The sequence below is a fragment of the Hoplias malabaricus genome, chromosome 16 (assembly GCF_029633855.1).
Source record: "Hoplias malabaricus isolate fHopMal1 chromosome 16, fHopMal1.hap1, whole genome shotgun sequence".
NCBI lineage: Eukaryota > Metazoa > Chordata > Actinopteri > Characiformes > Erythrinidae > Hoplias > Hoplias malabaricus.
This window is the reverse complement of record NC_089815.1, coordinates 12,043,709-12,060,005: the sequence shown is the minus strand read 5'-3', so window position 1 is coordinate 12,060,005 and position 16,297 is coordinate 12,043,709. Positions and strand designations below refer to the sequence as shown.

The following is a 16,297-nucleotide window of genomic DNA, read 5'->3' as shown; positions in this document are numbered from 1 at the left end:
TTCCATGCACTGCATGATGTAGTCAAATGTCTATTAAAATGAATTAGAGTAGGGCTGGGCAATTCATCGAAAAATAATCGTAATGGACATTCCGAACTTCTATTCAACATAATCGTGTCTATATATGTTGTATTGATTATTTTTATTCTGTTATGTCCCCACCTAAACGCTGATGTCAACCAAGCGACTAGAGCAGCTGGTACCAAAGAAAAACACAGCATCTGTGGTTTGGAAATTTTTGTGTGTTTTGACTATAATTAAGACGACACTGAACAAAAAGAAATGTAAACGCTGAGTTGATACATCCTGGACAATAGAGGTCCTACTCCTCAGAGTACTGAGGGGTTCCCATGACTACGAGATTGAGCTAACTTGCACCTCGTCATTTCCCCAGGTTTAAAAAGTCACTCCATCCCCTCAGTTCCCTGTGAAGTGTTATCAATTCTGCTGCAATTCCAAGCTTTTCTCTGTTTCTAGCCCTTTTAATTATTTTTTTCTTTATTTTTTAATCATTTTGCTTGGCCTCCCTTTCTGATTTTTGGTGTTCCTTTTGTCTTGTGGACTCTCTGACCCCTTGTTACAAACTAGTGTAACTATTGCTGTTAACCACCATTCAGCCTGTTCTTCAAGGTGAAGAAAGTATTAGGTAGTGGACCATTTTAATTACTGGAGTGACACTGAAGTTTTGGTGTTGTATTAGACTTTGGGTGGCGCTGGTTAGAGTTGATTACACACAGTGAAATACATAATGCATGTCACTTGTAATAATTCCACTGTAAAAGTAATAAGTTGTAACAAGTAACAAGTTGTAGTTTTGTATGAATTAGTGTTGAAAAAAATTCCAGTGATGTCTAGAAGCAAAAGACTTGTAAGTGTCGGAATGTGGGAGGGTGTTTGAAGATGTTTTCATATACAAAGTGGGGCACTGCAGAAAACGTTTGGGAACCACTGGACTAGAGGATACTTAGCACAGACCGTGCAGCAGCAAGCAAGTTGTCTCTCTGACCTTACACCGATAAGGTGGGCCAACAGGGTAGGTGTGTCGAATACACTGTCCGGTGAACTCCAGGATCACTGTTGTCTGACCCACTCACATCTGTGCCACACACAGTAACACAGCACAACTACATCAGTATCAGTGCTAAAGAAGATCCACCACCCAAATATTAACTGGAGTCAAGCTATCCGCACTTTGGAAACTGACGGTCAAGCCATCCGCGCTTCAAATCCGAATGCACGTATAGGCGCGTCATTACGGTTTTTCATCAGCTGTATGATTTTGGCAAAATTTCACTGTATACTTTTCTCATAAACTCATACTGAATACATTCCAATATGGATTTCTCAAAAATTACCCATAATACCTAAACCATCCCACTGTCATTAAACAGAGGGGCCCCTTGGCTACAAGCTGTATGATTTTGGTAGAATTTCACTGTGTACTTTTCTCATAAAGTCATATTACATACTTACTGATATGGATTTCTCAAAAATTACCCATAATGCCTAAACCATTCCACTGTTATTAAACAGATGGATCTCTTGGCTATTACCTGTATGATTTTGGTAGAATTTCACTGTGTATTTTTCTCATAAAGTCATATTACTTATTTACTGATATGGATTTCTCAAAAATTACCCATAATGCCTAAACCATTCCACTGTCATTAAACAGAGGGACCTCTTGGTTATCAGCTGTATGATTTTGGTAGAATTTCACTGTGTACTTTTCTCATAAACACATACTGAATATTACCAATATGGATTTCTCAAAAATTACCCATAATGCCTAAACCATTCCACTGTCATTAAACAGAGGGGCCTCTTGGCTATTAACTGTATGATTTTGGTAGAATTTCACTGTGTATTTTTCTCATAAAGTCATACTGAACACTTACCGATATGGATTTCTCAAGAATTACCCATAATGCCTAAACCATTCTACTGTCATTAAACAGAGGGGCATCTTGTCTACCAACTGTATGATTTTGTTAAAATTTCACTCTATACTTTTCTCATAAAGTCATACTCAATATATACCGATATGGATTTCTCAAGAATTACCCATAATGCCTAAACCATTCTACTCTTATTAAACAGAGTGACCTCTTGGCTATCAGCTGTATGATTTTTACAGAATTTCACTGTATATGCTTCGCATAGATAAGAAAGATATTTTCTGAAGCCCATGGGAAAGGACCTTGTGCATTTTCATATCATATGGCAAAAGCATTTGAGTTACAGTTGTTTTTCTGTGATGCTTGGAAGGCAGACTGCACAACTGTTTTTAAACAGAATCTGGAAATACACAGTAATTCAAGTTCTTCATAATTTTGATAATTATTAACGTTCAAGTTGTTAGGATGTTGGAGTTGGGGGGGTTAGAGGTGGTTCGGTATATGTTGGAAACTAACCCTAGCTGTCTATGTTTTTGAACATAACCTACATGACAACCAATCAAATGAGAGCGTCCATCCGCTACAGAGCAACCCAGAGTACAGCATGCCATGCTTATGTAACTGCAGGGAAGAGACCACTGATGCAACAGCAGAATATATAGTGCCTTGCGAAAGTATTTGGCCCCCTTGAACTTTTCAAACTTTTGCCACATTTCAGGATTCAAACAAATATATGAAATTTTAATTTTTCTGTGAAGAATCAACAACAAGTGGGACACAATCGTGAATAAAATAAAATATGCAATATTATTAAGAGGGCCGAATAATATTGCATGCCCCACTTTTCAGTTTTTTATTTGATATTTTATTTTATTCACGATTGTGTCCCACTTGTTGATTGTTCACAAAAAAATAAAAATTTCATATATTTATGTTTGAATCCTGAAATGTGGCAAAAGTTTGAAAAGTTCAAGGGGGCCAAATACTTTCGCAAGGCACTATATATTCTGCTGTTGCATCCGTGGTCTCTTCCCTGCAGTTACATAAGCATGGCATGCTGTACTCTGGGTTGCTCTGTAGCGGATGGATGCTCTCATTTGATTGGTTGTCATGTAGGTTATGTTCAAAAACATAGACAGCTAGGGTTAGTTTCCAACATATACCGAACCACCTCTAACTACCCCCAACTCCAACATCCTAACAACTTGAATGTTAATAATTATCAAAATTATGAAGAACTTGAATTACTGTGTATTTCCAGATTCTGTTTAAAAACAGTTGTGCAGTCTGCCTTCCAAGCATCACAGAAAAACAACTGTAACTCAAATGCTTTTGCCATATGATATGAAAATGCACAAGGTCCTTTCCCATGGGCTTCAGAAAATATCTTTCTTATCTATGCGAAGCATATACAGTGAAATTCTGTAAAAATCATACAGCTGATAGCCAAGAGGTCCCTCTGTTTAATGACAGTACATTGGTTTAGGCATTATGGGTAATTTTTGAGAAATCCATATCAGTAAATATGTAATATGACTTTATGAGAAAAATACACAGTGAAATTCTACCAAAATCATACAGTTAATAGCCAAGAGGCCCCTCTGTTTAATGACAGTGGAATGGTTTAGGCATTATGGGTAATTTTTGAGAAATCCATATTAGTAATATTCAGTATGTGTTTATGAGAAAAGTACACAGTGAAATTCTACCAAAATCATACAGCTGATAGCCAAGAGGCCCCTCTGTTTAATGACAGTGGAATGGTTTAGGCATTATGGGTAATTTTTGAGAAATCCATATTGGTAATATTCAGTATGTGTTTATCAGAAAAGTACACAGTGAAATTCTACCAAAATCATGCAGCTGATAGCCAAGAGGCCCCTCTGTTTAATGACAGTGGAATGGTTTAGGCATTATGGGTAATTTTTGAGAAATCCATATTGGTAATATTCAGTATGTGTTTATCAGAAAAGTACACAGTGAAATTCTACCAAAATCATGCAGCTGATAGCCAAGAGGCCCCTCTGTTTAATGACAGTGGAATAGTTTAGGCATTATGGGTAATTTTTGAGAAATCCATATTAGTAATATTCAGTATGTGTTTATGAGAAAAGTACACAGTGAAATTCTACCAAAATCATGCAGCTGATAGCCAAGAGGCCCCTCTGTTTAATGACAGTGGAATGGTTTAGGCATTATGGGTAATTTTTGAGAAATCCATATTGGTAATATTCAGTATGTGTTTATCAGAAAAGTACACAGTGAAATTCTACCAAAATCATGCAGCTGATAGCCAAGAGGCCCCTCTGTTTAATGACAGTGGAATGGTTTAGGCATTATGGGTAATTTTTGAGAAATCCATATTAGTAAATATTCAGTATGTGTTTATGAGAAAAGTACACAGTGAAATTCTACCAAAATCATACAGGTAATAGCCAAGAGGTCCCTCTTTTTAATGACAGTACAATGGTTTAGGCATTATGGGTAATTTTTGGGAAATACATATCAGTACCTATGTAATATGTGTTTATGAGAAAAGTACACAGTGAAATTCTACCAAAATCATACAGCTGATAGCCAAGAGGCCCCTCTGTTTAATGACAGTGGAATAGTTTAGGCATTATGGGTAATTTTTGAGAAATCCATATTAGTACTATTCAGTATGTGTTTATGAGAAAAGTACACAGTGAAATTTTGCCAAAATCATACAGCTGATAGCCAAGAGGCCCCTCTGTTTAATGACAGTGGAATGGTTTAGGCATTATGGGTAATTTTTGAGAAATCCATATTGGAATGTATTCAGTATGATTTTATGAGAAAAGTACACAGTGAAATTTTGCCAAAATCATACAGGTAATAGCCAAGAGGTCCCTCTGTTTAATGGCAGTGGAATGGTTTAGGCATTATGGGTAATATTTGAGAAATCCATATTGGTAATATTCAGTATGAGTTTATGAGAAAAGTACACAGTGAAATTCTACCAAAATCATACAGGTAATAGCCTCGAGGTCCCTCTGTTTAATGACAGTGGAATGGTTTAGGCATTATTGGTAGTTTTTGAGAAATCCATATTGGTAGGTATTCAGTATAAATCCATGAGAATATTATACAGTGAGCTACCTGTTTAATGACAGTAACATGTAATCTGTATTTCTACATGTCCACCAGGATTACTATTCAAAGCCAGTTAAGTGTTTATAGAAAAGTAAAAAAAAAATACGTAAATGTATGAAATAATCAAAGCGTGTTTTGCCTCTTTAAAGAGATTTAAAACGAAATATATTCCTAATGGCTTGTTAATTTTAGCCCATTTAGTCCATTTTAGAATTGCGTGCATTTATTTAGTAACAGAGACATCGCTGCTCAAACGCGTGCATTTATTTAGTAACAGACATCGCTGCTCAAACGCGGGTTTCAGACTCTCTATCTGTGCCAAAGCGGATGTGGTGTTCTCCGCAATGAAAAACCGTAATGACGCGCCTATACGTGCATTCGGATTTGAAACGCGGATAGCTTGACCGTCAGTTTCCAAAGTGATTAGACGTTCCAACGTTGATTAGACGGCAGTCATTACGTTATTTCAACGTCGAATCAACGGCTAAATGTTTATTGGGATAGTCCAAAAACACACGTTGGTAAGTGGATTGGAGACTCAAAAGTGTCCATTAGTGTGAGTGAATGTGTGAGAAAGACTGTGAAGGACTGGCGCCCCCTACTTATACCCAGTGATTCCGTGTAGTCCGTGTATACATACAGACACTAACCATAACATTATGACCACCTGCTTGTTTTTACATTTTACGGTCCATTCTCTCAGTCCCACTTACCAGACAGGAGCACTCTGTAGTTCTGTAGTGTTAGTGTGTGTTGCTCTGGTATGAGTGGATCAGACACAGCAGTGCTGCTCAAGTTAAAAAAAAAAATCCTATCCACCCTTTTTCACTCTGTTAGACACACCCATATCATTGGTTCACTTTGTAGATGTAAAGTCAGAGTGGAAAGAAGCTCATCTGTTGCTGGAGTTTGTGCTGGTCATCCTGTAATCCTTCGACATTGGACACAGGATGCTGCACACAGGACGCTGTTGGCAGGATATTTTTGGTTGGTGGACTATTCTCAGTCCAGCAGTGCCATTGAGGGCTTTAAAAACTCAAGCAGCCGCGCTGTGTCTGATCCATTCATATAGTGCAACACACCCCAACACATCACCACCACCACGTCAGTGTCACTGCAGAATGATCTACCACCAAAATCATACCTGCTCCGTGGTGGTCCTGAACATTGAAGAACAGGGTGGTAGAAGGCTAGCAATTTATGCAGAGCAAGAGATGAACTATAGATTGTAATTTTAAAACTACAAAGTGCCACTGACTGGTCAGTGGAGCTGAGAGAATGATGTGTGTAGAAACCAGCAGGTGGTCATAATCTTATGGCTGATCGGTGTATATTATTCTTTCATTAATTCCATTTATTCGTGAATTTGGGACTTTTATTTTGAAAGTAAATTTGCAGTTGCTGTTGTGCTGCGCGCTCTAGTGTTCACACCGTCTTCGCGCAGCTAGTCAGATGTGTTGAGGTTTAACACTGTTTTTATTTCGAAAATGGCAGAAGACTCCGCTTCTTCGAGCGTCTGTTTAGAGAGTAAAGCTGGATACGTACTTAGTAACGTGGCTGAAGTGGTGGAGAGGGTCCTGAGCTTCGTGCCGACTAAAGCTCTGCTGCGGATATCGAGGTTCTGAGAATTACCGTGTTGTTTTGTTCGAGTTAGCTCACGTTAGGAGTTTGAGATTAGTGCTAATCAGCTAACAGCTAGCTAATATAGCAAACAGAGAGAAACATTATTCAGTCTTCAGTGCAGGAAATGTTGTGCTCAGTTACGTTATTAATTTTATTTGTGTCGCCTGAAAATTTCTTAAAATGATCTTGACTTATCAGTAATAGTATCAAAACACACGGGATGATGCTAGTGAAGTTCTTTAAAATTATAGCTACCAAATTGGTCGCATGATCACATATGTTCCACGTACAGTAAAACCTAACATTTCTATGTATGAGAAGTGGAAGAAATGGTTAAATGAATAAATATTAAAATCCGTAATATAATCTTCATAGCAAAATTCTGTGACTTTTGGATTTTTTTTGCTTTGAATTGGAAGTACAAGTAAACATGGGTTATTTATTTCCCAGTGCGTTGAAAAAAATGTGAAAAAGCTTGCTGTGCCATGGATTTATACTAATAATATACCTTTGGGTTTTTGTGTTCTATACATACTGTGCACAACAAGGCTAAAAACTTAAAGTTCAGTCTTTCCAGTTCCATACATTTCATATCAAACTAGAGGATGTTGGCAAAAAAATGTGCAGAGTAACAGGTAGACTGTAATTGTAGTACTAGACAGAGCACCTATATTGTCAGTGGAGCTGATAAAATAAACAACAAGATGTTATAGCTGATCAGTGTAGGTGGATGAGGCCTAAGAATACTATATGTGGCCAGGAAATTCATACATTTTATGCAGAGCTGTAAACAGTTCCTGGAGTCTTTGACTGTGCTCACAATTGTACCATTCCCACTGTAAGCTGGTACATTTTATGTATTAATTTATTTGTTTGTTGTAGGCTCCAGCTATGCAATAAATACCATCTTCCTCAAAGTCTGATATAGTGAATTATTTAAGCAATTAATAATTAGTAATGAAGTAAATCTGTCTTGAATCTAGTTTTAAATGACATCTGAGGTGCAAAAAATTAATTCCATAAGTAACGTCCCATACTAACTTTCACAGAGACATGAAATATCTATAGTTGTGTAAAACTGAACATCTTTAACCTAGGTGTATGCAAAGTATTTGCTTCAGCTGAAGTGGGGCTGGATAAAAATTTAGTAGGTTTCACTTTATACTTTTGCATAAACAGGCCTATTAAATTAATAGGTTTTATATTGCACATGTACAAATGCAAGAGTGTGATATGTATTCTATCCTACTAAGAAAATTAACCCACCAACACTGGTGGTTGAGTTTGATTAATCAGAAGCAACCCTTCTGCCCCAAATGAAAGAAAGCTGTTAAAAAAAACAGACCTGGAGAGTTTTTCATAATATAAGATTTCTCATTTAGCCAGATATCTTAAGTCCATAGTTGAGGAAAATCAAGCAGGAATATTCCTCAGCTCTTTTTTTATTTAGCCTCAAGTCAAATGTGTCCAATCAATGAGGGCATTTCTATTGGACAGTCCTGAAACCTGGGCTTCATTTATTAGGCTAAACCATAAATTCTGCATCCTGTATCAGGCTCTTGGACCTTACGTTATAAGAGAATTAGCAAAAAAAAGTTTCCTTATTGGTTTAAAAAAAATCACATATTTTCTCCAAATCTTACAGTCCTTCTGAGTCTGACAATACTCTACACGAGTAGTGTTTTACTGCATGTTAACTGTTTGTGTCTTTTTTTCAGGGTTAGTAGGCTATGGAGGAACTGTGCATGCAGAGTCCTGAAAACTCAACAGAACATGAGCTGGATATCTGCTTTTGGCACATCCCAGTATGATGCACACATCCTCCTTGAAACTCTGGAAGAACGCCTGGAGGTCAGGTGACATTTGTGCCTATACTCCTTAGTCATTATAGTAACAATAGAGTTTTTGAAGCAACTTGAATGGATACATTGTGTTAAGCATGCTGTCCTTGATATAAAAAGTCTTACACAATCACCATATATTTTAGATTTGTAGATTGTGATGTGCATGTACTTAGTGGAATGCCTTTTAAATTGTTTAATTTTTCATTGCAGACATCAGTTTATAAAAAACTGGGCAGTACATAACATGCAAATAAAGTAGAAATCACTTATATTTTATTACATTTTATAAAAAAAAATCCAAAATTTTCCAGAGATGTGGGTTGTATAAAGTGCCAGTCAAAAGTTTGGGCACATAATATCATTAGTCACTGTATAGAACCGTGTACACACTCTACCTCTGCACAACCCAAGTTATGGCCTCATATACATTAAGAAGTTGAGCAGTTCTACAAATTAACTCATGATGAGGCTGAAAACCATTCCAGCTGACAACCTCATGAAGCTGATTGAGAGAAAACCAAGAGTGTGCAAAGCTGTCATCAAAACAAAATATATGGAGAGAGATTAGTCTCAAAATACTTTACAAATGCAAATTTGTTCAAATTTTGTTCGAACTTCCGCATTAAATGTTGCGCATATGCATCTCCATTTAAGTTGGCTCCTCACGTCCTAAAACAACAGTGCCACCCAGCGGTGGCTCGTTCGCCTGTTGGCCACATTTGTGGTTGGATCAGGCTGCGTTTGTATTTGAATCGGGTGAAATGCGAAATGAAAGTCCCAAAATCCAAAAACCCGCGAGAGGAAATGAACAAATACACGTCACGGAAAACACGTGAGTGACTTGATTCACAAATACAGATTCAACAATATACAAACATATATTAAATTCGAGACTTCGACTTTACAAATATATGCAATGTAAATTTTTACAAATTTATTTATTTTCACGTATATTATGATATATCTATGAAAACCAAAACATGTATTTATGAATGTTACTGTATTTGTACAAACTGCAGACCATGAAAAACAGATTGGGATGTATTCATTTGTGAAGAGTGAAACACATTTGTGATAAAGGAAATTATTGTCATACTAAAGCATATGTCATTACTGATGTTTGCTTTTTATTTTAATTACTATTGTATATTACTTTTGGAGCACTTATAAATTTGAGTTAGGGTGTACATGCAGCTGTTTACTTTAGCTTTACTACAAATCAAATAAAAGTGTGGCATTTAACTTATAATAATTAATATATGCTTTTATTATCTGTCTTTGAATTTGCAGAATATCTATCTGTTGCCCCAGACTGCACTAATAATGATAGACAGTGACATTTCCACTGGAAATAATTGTTCCTTTAGACACAAAAAAGGTAAACCTTAATAAAACAGTTGTCTAATTTTTCCTTTGTACACTGATGATTTTATCAGACCCTCTTACCATACAGATGCTATTTGTGTTTCAGTAGTTACAGACTGAAGTACATCTGTGCTCTGCATATATTTTAGCCTCGGTTTACCCTGCTCATCATTGGCCAGGACCACAATATTACCATTAAAGAGCAATTATGATTTGGGTGGTGGATTCATTCTCAGTACTGCATTGACACAGCATTGTTAGTGTGTGTTGCACACGTTTGAGTGAATCAGATACAGCAGTGCTGCTGGAGATTTTAAACACACTTTTCACTACTGAACTAAGTATTTAACCAACCAAAAATGAATAATAATGAAAAAATAATCTGGATTGTCCTTAGGGCCGCAGTCACACTGCCTTGGTGCTGTTTAATTTTAGTTCGACTAGTGTGAGTGAATCAGACATAGCAGTGCTGTTGAAGTTTTAAGTGCCTCATAGTGATTGTTGGGCTGAGAATTGTCCATCAACCAAAAATATCCAGCCAGCAGTGTCCAAAGGGCAGCATTCTGAGTAAGGACTTGAAAATGACTAAAAGAAACTATACATCTACAAGTTGTCCACAAGGTAAATGTGTCTAATAGAGTGGAGATTGAGTGGGCACAGTATTTAAGAACTCCAGCCACACTGCTGTCTCTGATCCACTTGCATCAGCGCAACATGCTAAAGTGTCACTACCGCGCTGAGAATGATCCACCATGCAAATAATACCTGCTCTGTGGTGGCCCTAACTATTGAAGGACGATGAAAAAGGGCAAAGAATGTATACAGAACAACAGATGGACAACACTACAAAGTACACCTGTATGGTCAATGAAGCTAATAAAATGGGAAGACAAGCAGGAATCTTTAATGCTATGGCTGATTGATGTATACAAGGGACATTCTATGTATAATTATGAAGTAAACACATATGAAATATATTTTTCTAAGTAATCACACTTAACTTCTATACTTTTATTAGATATAGTAACTAGCTTTTCAGTTACCTGAGAAATAAATACCTTTCACTTTTACTCCAAAAAATGATCATTTATTGCTGTCATCAGAATTATCTTCAAATTTGGGTAAGAATCATACTGGGCTAAATGTAGGCTATAGGGCAGATGTCTAATTTCATGAAATCCCCAGTGATGCACAGCATGATGCTTGATTTTCATCAGCATACTTGTGTTACTCATTATGGTTTAGATTTAATAGAAATTGCAACAGTATTAATGATTGAATTGGGCTGAGGTTTTCTTTATATACCCTCAGAAAATGTCACTTCCTAGAACCATTACAAAATTACCTGCAAGATTAGTAGATTATATCTATACCATTAACCGAACACGAATACATTGACATCTGACAGGGGGTGTGATATATTAGGCAGCAAGTTGATGTATTGGAAGCAGGAAAAATGGGTGTGACTTTGACAAGGACTAAGTAATATGGGCATAAAGTTTTGGTCAGAAAGTTATACATATATACTTCATATATCAGTGGTTTTATCCCTGTGGCTGTTTGGTGTGTATGTTTATTAAACACTGTGTTAATTAATTGAATAATTATTTATTATTTATTTATTTCATAATTCTATAATCTGTTAATGTAGCCAGGAAGTGCCAGGAAGGGGAAGAGGAAGATGCTCGGGCCAAACTGAGATGCTTGTTCCCTAAGTTCTGTGACATTTTATGCATCACTGCTCCAGGAATTGTGTGTAAGTTTTTTAATACAATTTGCTGAATTATTTTTGTGGCAATAATCCTCAAGATAGGCTAAAAATGTCTAAAAACACATAAAATGATTGAATAGACCGACCGATATTTTAATGTATGAGCTGTGTGTGTATGTTTTTATTTATTCATTCATATATTGACTTATTTATTTTCATCTCAATGTTTCTTTATGTTCCTTTTATATATTTTTTTTAATTCTCATTTGTTTTGTTTACAGTGACACCTGGCAACATGGCCTGTAATCCCCCTCAGGAGATTACGTCTGGTGGATCTGGGTTTAGCCTTCTGTTTCCCGCTATAGAGGGAGTCCACATTCGGCCGTTTCATTTCTGCAAAAAGAGCTTTAGCCAGACCTCTTTGGAGGAAGCAGGTGAACTTCTATGGTTCAAGAATATATTGATTTGCGTGCATAAAAGCTCCCATTACATAAAATGTTGAATGGGTTTTTCATATTTTGTCATTTATAGGGTTAGTTAATAACCCTGACCTGAAGGTGGTTTTAATATTTGGTTATGATTCCTACAAATCCGGAGCTGCTCGTTTTCTCAACCAGCTGCTGGAGCCCCTGGGACGGAGTAATGTACTCATTGCTGGTGGCCACGTAGAAAAGGCCTTTGCCCAGCAAAAGGACTGGTAAGTTAAAGAAGATGACATCCTGTGCAATTCTTAATAAGTTTCTGATCAGAAGTGTTCAGTTTGTGAAGTGTCTGTGTCTTTGTGTGTGTGTGTGTGCTGTGTCCAGCTGTACCCCAGGGTCTTTTGGAGTGGTAGGTCTTGCTTTGAGTGGATCCAGAATACAGGGTGCCTCGGTGCTGCTGGATCAGGATGTTACCAGTGCCAAAGAGGCAGAGGTCACCATCCGTCGGCTAAAGGCAGCCAACATCCCAGAGAAAAACACCATTGGCTTTATGTTTGCTTGCGTAGCCCGTGGACACAACCTTTACAATAACCAATGCAACGTTGAGCCTGACACATTCCGAAAGGTTTTCCCCAATGTGCCGCTCTTTGGTTTCTTTGGAAATGGAGAGATTGGATGTGACCGCATTGTTAAAGAGAACTATACGCTGAGTGAAACAGATGCAAATGGACTGCAGCATGGTTACACCACCGTTATGAGCCTGGTACACCTAGGATGAGCTGTATTTGTTCACACACAAGGATAATTCTGGTTTTGTCTGAAATCCAACACTTTATTTCAGGCTGCAGAGCTTCTTCTGTCAGTAGCTTTCATTCTGTTTTCTCTCCAACAGAAAATTGGAGAGATAATAAATTCTCATCTGTATGGTCATGTCCAATATAAAAGCAGTTTGGAATTATCTTGTTTGATTTGCATGGTGTTAACCTTGGTCTTGCAATTGGACTGATATCTCCTGTTGTTTTTCAGGTGTCCTTCAGGAGTTCATCTTGATCCTAAATTATAACTGTAACTTTCTTAAATTTACTGTTAGAAGTACTGAGTTTTTTCTTTTCAAGAATTGGTAAAAACAGTACTCTGGAAGCTGTTAGGAAAATGTTCTTCTGCTTAACAAGAACAGTGTAATTTCCTGACTGTGTGGGAACAAACATTCCATTGTTATGTAGTCAAGAAAAAAGTAATGTAATGACTATCTATGCATACACATGCTTTTCTTCTGTTCAGGACTGCTAAACATTTACAAGATATGCATAGGCTCTTCTAAGACAATTACTTGCCTGTTCAGTGAGGATCTTCTTTCCTGTTTTTATTAAGTATTGCTCATGTCTTATGTTCTATTTCTAAACAAATCAAAAGCAATGTTCATTTCAAAACCTCTGTATCTTATTTAAGCAGAAAATTTGGTCATTGTGTCTAAACCACTGCACCCACAGCAGATGGCATTGTTAAGTGAAGATACAAACCTAAGACCTGTTTTTTTTCTTTTCTCTAATAGTTTTGAATAATTTGCTGAAATAGTACAATATGACACATGAATCAAGACTTTAAATCAGAGTAACTACTTTTATCTTTATTTTTCTCTTTTGACAATTAAAATGAAATTCAGAAATCTTAGAAGAAATGGTTATGATTTATAGTTTTAAACATTCAGAGGTCGAGTGATGGCTTTTATACTGCAAAGGCACAATACATTAAATATACTGCAATCCAGTGTGTTTGTTTAGATGCATCTAATCACTGTCATAATTACTTTTATTATATTATAACAATTATTTATGTCATCTAGTTAAGTAGTTTTGATTAATGATAAAATGGTTGTGGTTGCTTGGTAGATTTCCCTTCAGATTAATGTGTGCGGCCCTGTGAAGGAGGGGCGCCCCCTCCAGGGTGCGTTCGTGCCTTGCGCCCAGTGATTCCGAGTAGGCTCTAGACCCACCTGTTACATATAATTAAATAAATAAATGTGTGCATATTATCTTTATTTGTAATAGTAGTGTAAAACTAAATCTCTGTGAGTTTACATTAACGTCAGGATAGTTTAAATCGCTTGTCATCTTTGAAAATGTTGTCATCTTTGTTTAACGATCGTTATTGGTCACATGACTAGAGACAGCAATGTGTTCTTATTCCGAAATTTGGTTTACTCTGCATCCATCTTGTTTACGGCACCAGATAATTATTTCTACCAGGCGTCGCTGACAAATACTGCATAAGTAGGTTTTATTGTTTGGTTCCTATAACAGTGAAATCCATTATTATTATTTTAAATAAACTTGACTGCTTATAGCACTTATCCCCACAACAACATTGGACACATCAGCTTGTATGTCTAAAGGAATCCACTATCATTCATGTTAATATGTTTAGGTAGTAAATAACACAATCCGAAAGTATAAGGTTTTTCTATTATTAATGATGCCCCAAGTTGCAACTGTGCAAATGTAACACTTTTGCCTGGTCCATATTTAAAAGCTTATAAAATGTCATATAAGAAATAAATCATGTACTTCACTTCCTGAAACCAAAGCTGGGGTCAGAAAACCCTCACAACAAACAATAACAGTGGTCTTGTTTGAAATGGAACAAGCAATACACACAGCATCAGATCAATGTGAAGAAGCAAGCGCTTTCCTGTAGCTGTGGTCAGGTAGCCCTGAGGTCACCCTGGAGCCATTTTGAGGTGTTTTTTAGGCAGTTAGCCACGGGATCGATTCTAACAGAAATGCTTTTAGGGTAGTGCTAATGCTGTGTTCTTTCAGCTCTGTCAGAAACACACAGGCCTGGGCTTTGGGCTCCATTCCACAGAGAGAAAGTGGTGAAAAACATCTGTCTCCAACACCTGCCAGCTACTGCTCCAGCTACACACAACACACACATGCATATATAGGCCACAGTCAAGCCACACATCCACACATTCCCTATGGACTGTGGTAAATCTGGCTTTTAGAAGCAAGAGTGGTGTTTTGCCAGAACATGGTCTTGGTGAGCTCTTTATAAAGAGATTCTGTTTGGTCACCGTCTTTCCACCTGCACTCATGCCCCGAAGCAAAACATCAGACACTAAAACACTGTCTCTGTTGAGACCTTTCTGAAGAGCAGGGAGAATAGACTTGCACTTTCTCCTAAAGAGGAAAGATTTGTTTTTAAGAAACATTAGATTATTATTGACATTATTATTATTAATGATCCATGTTCTGTTGAAACAAAAAAAACAGTGACCAATAAATCCTTCTCACTTGCCATATTCAAGCAACTACATTTTATATGCTATTCTCTGTTGAATAAAATGACTATTGTCATTTTTGTTACTACACCACTATTACCATACAATAACAAGAGGGAGAATATTTGAATTTTGAATTAAAATAATGTTACATGAAAAAAAATTATTTTGTGCTGATGATAATATTCTATATCAGCACTCTTTCATTGTCACTGTGGTGTTACCCACAAGGGAACATTTATATAACATAATTGTTGTATATTGTATAGGATTTATTATTTTGTTGATTTCATACACCAAATTTCACCTCCAGGAATTATGGTCTTATATTTTATACATTCCTATAAATATTCATTTCAAATATTGAAGTTAATGACAGGGTGTGCTCTTGCTTTGTGCCCAGTAAATCCGGGTAGGCTCCGGACCCACCGCAACCCTGAACTGGATAAGTGCTTACAGACAATGAATGAATGAATGAATAACGATAACGCGATAATAGCACGTTAACGCGATTTCTATTTGGCCCTCTGAGTCATCCGTAGTTCGTGTTAAGACTTGACAATGCATGGCATCTACAGGTGCTGGTCATGATTTATTTCAGTAATTCCATTCAAAAAGTGAAACTTGTATATTATACTCATTCATTACACACAGACTGATATATTTCAAGTGTTTATTTCTTTTAATCTGATTATTATAACAGACAACTAATGAAAACCCCAAATTTAATATCTTAGAAAATTAGAATTTTGTGAAAAGGTTCAATATTGAAGACATCTGGTGTCACACTCTAATCTGCTAATTAACTCAAAACACCTGCAAAGGCCTTTAAATAGTCTCTCAGTCTAGTTCCTTAGGCTACACAATCATGGAAAAGACTGCTGACTTGAGAGTTGTCCAAAAGATGACCATTGACACCTTACACAAGCAGGGCAAGACAAAGGTCATTGCTAAAGAGGCTGGCCTTTCACAGAGCTGTTTCCAAGCACATTAAAAGAGAGGCAAAGAGAAGGAAAATATGTGGTACAAAAAAGTGTACA

At 36.8% G+C, this 16,297-nt stretch overlaps 1 protein-coding gene across 1 annotated transcript; it reads left to right on the top strand.

The window, feature by feature from the left end:
• The first annotated feature begins 6,439 nt into the window (after nucleotides 1-6,439).
• On the top strand, nucleotides 6,440-14,364 carry fbxo22 (F-box protein 22). The gene is made up of 7 exons (XM_066647656.1): nucleotides 6,440-6,630; nucleotides 8,354-8,486; nucleotides 9,770-9,857; nucleotides 11,496-11,600; nucleotides 11,837-11,989; nucleotides 12,087-12,252; nucleotides 12,362-14,364. Exons 1-7 carry the CDS (start codon nucleotides 6,500-6,502, stop codon nucleotides 12,753-12,755), a joined length of 1,170 nt encoding a protein of 389 aa, XP_066503753.1. The 5' UTR covers nucleotides 6,440-6,499; the 3' UTR covers nucleotides 12,756-14,364.
• The last annotated feature ends 1,933 nt before the right edge of the window (nucleotides 14,365-16,297 follow it).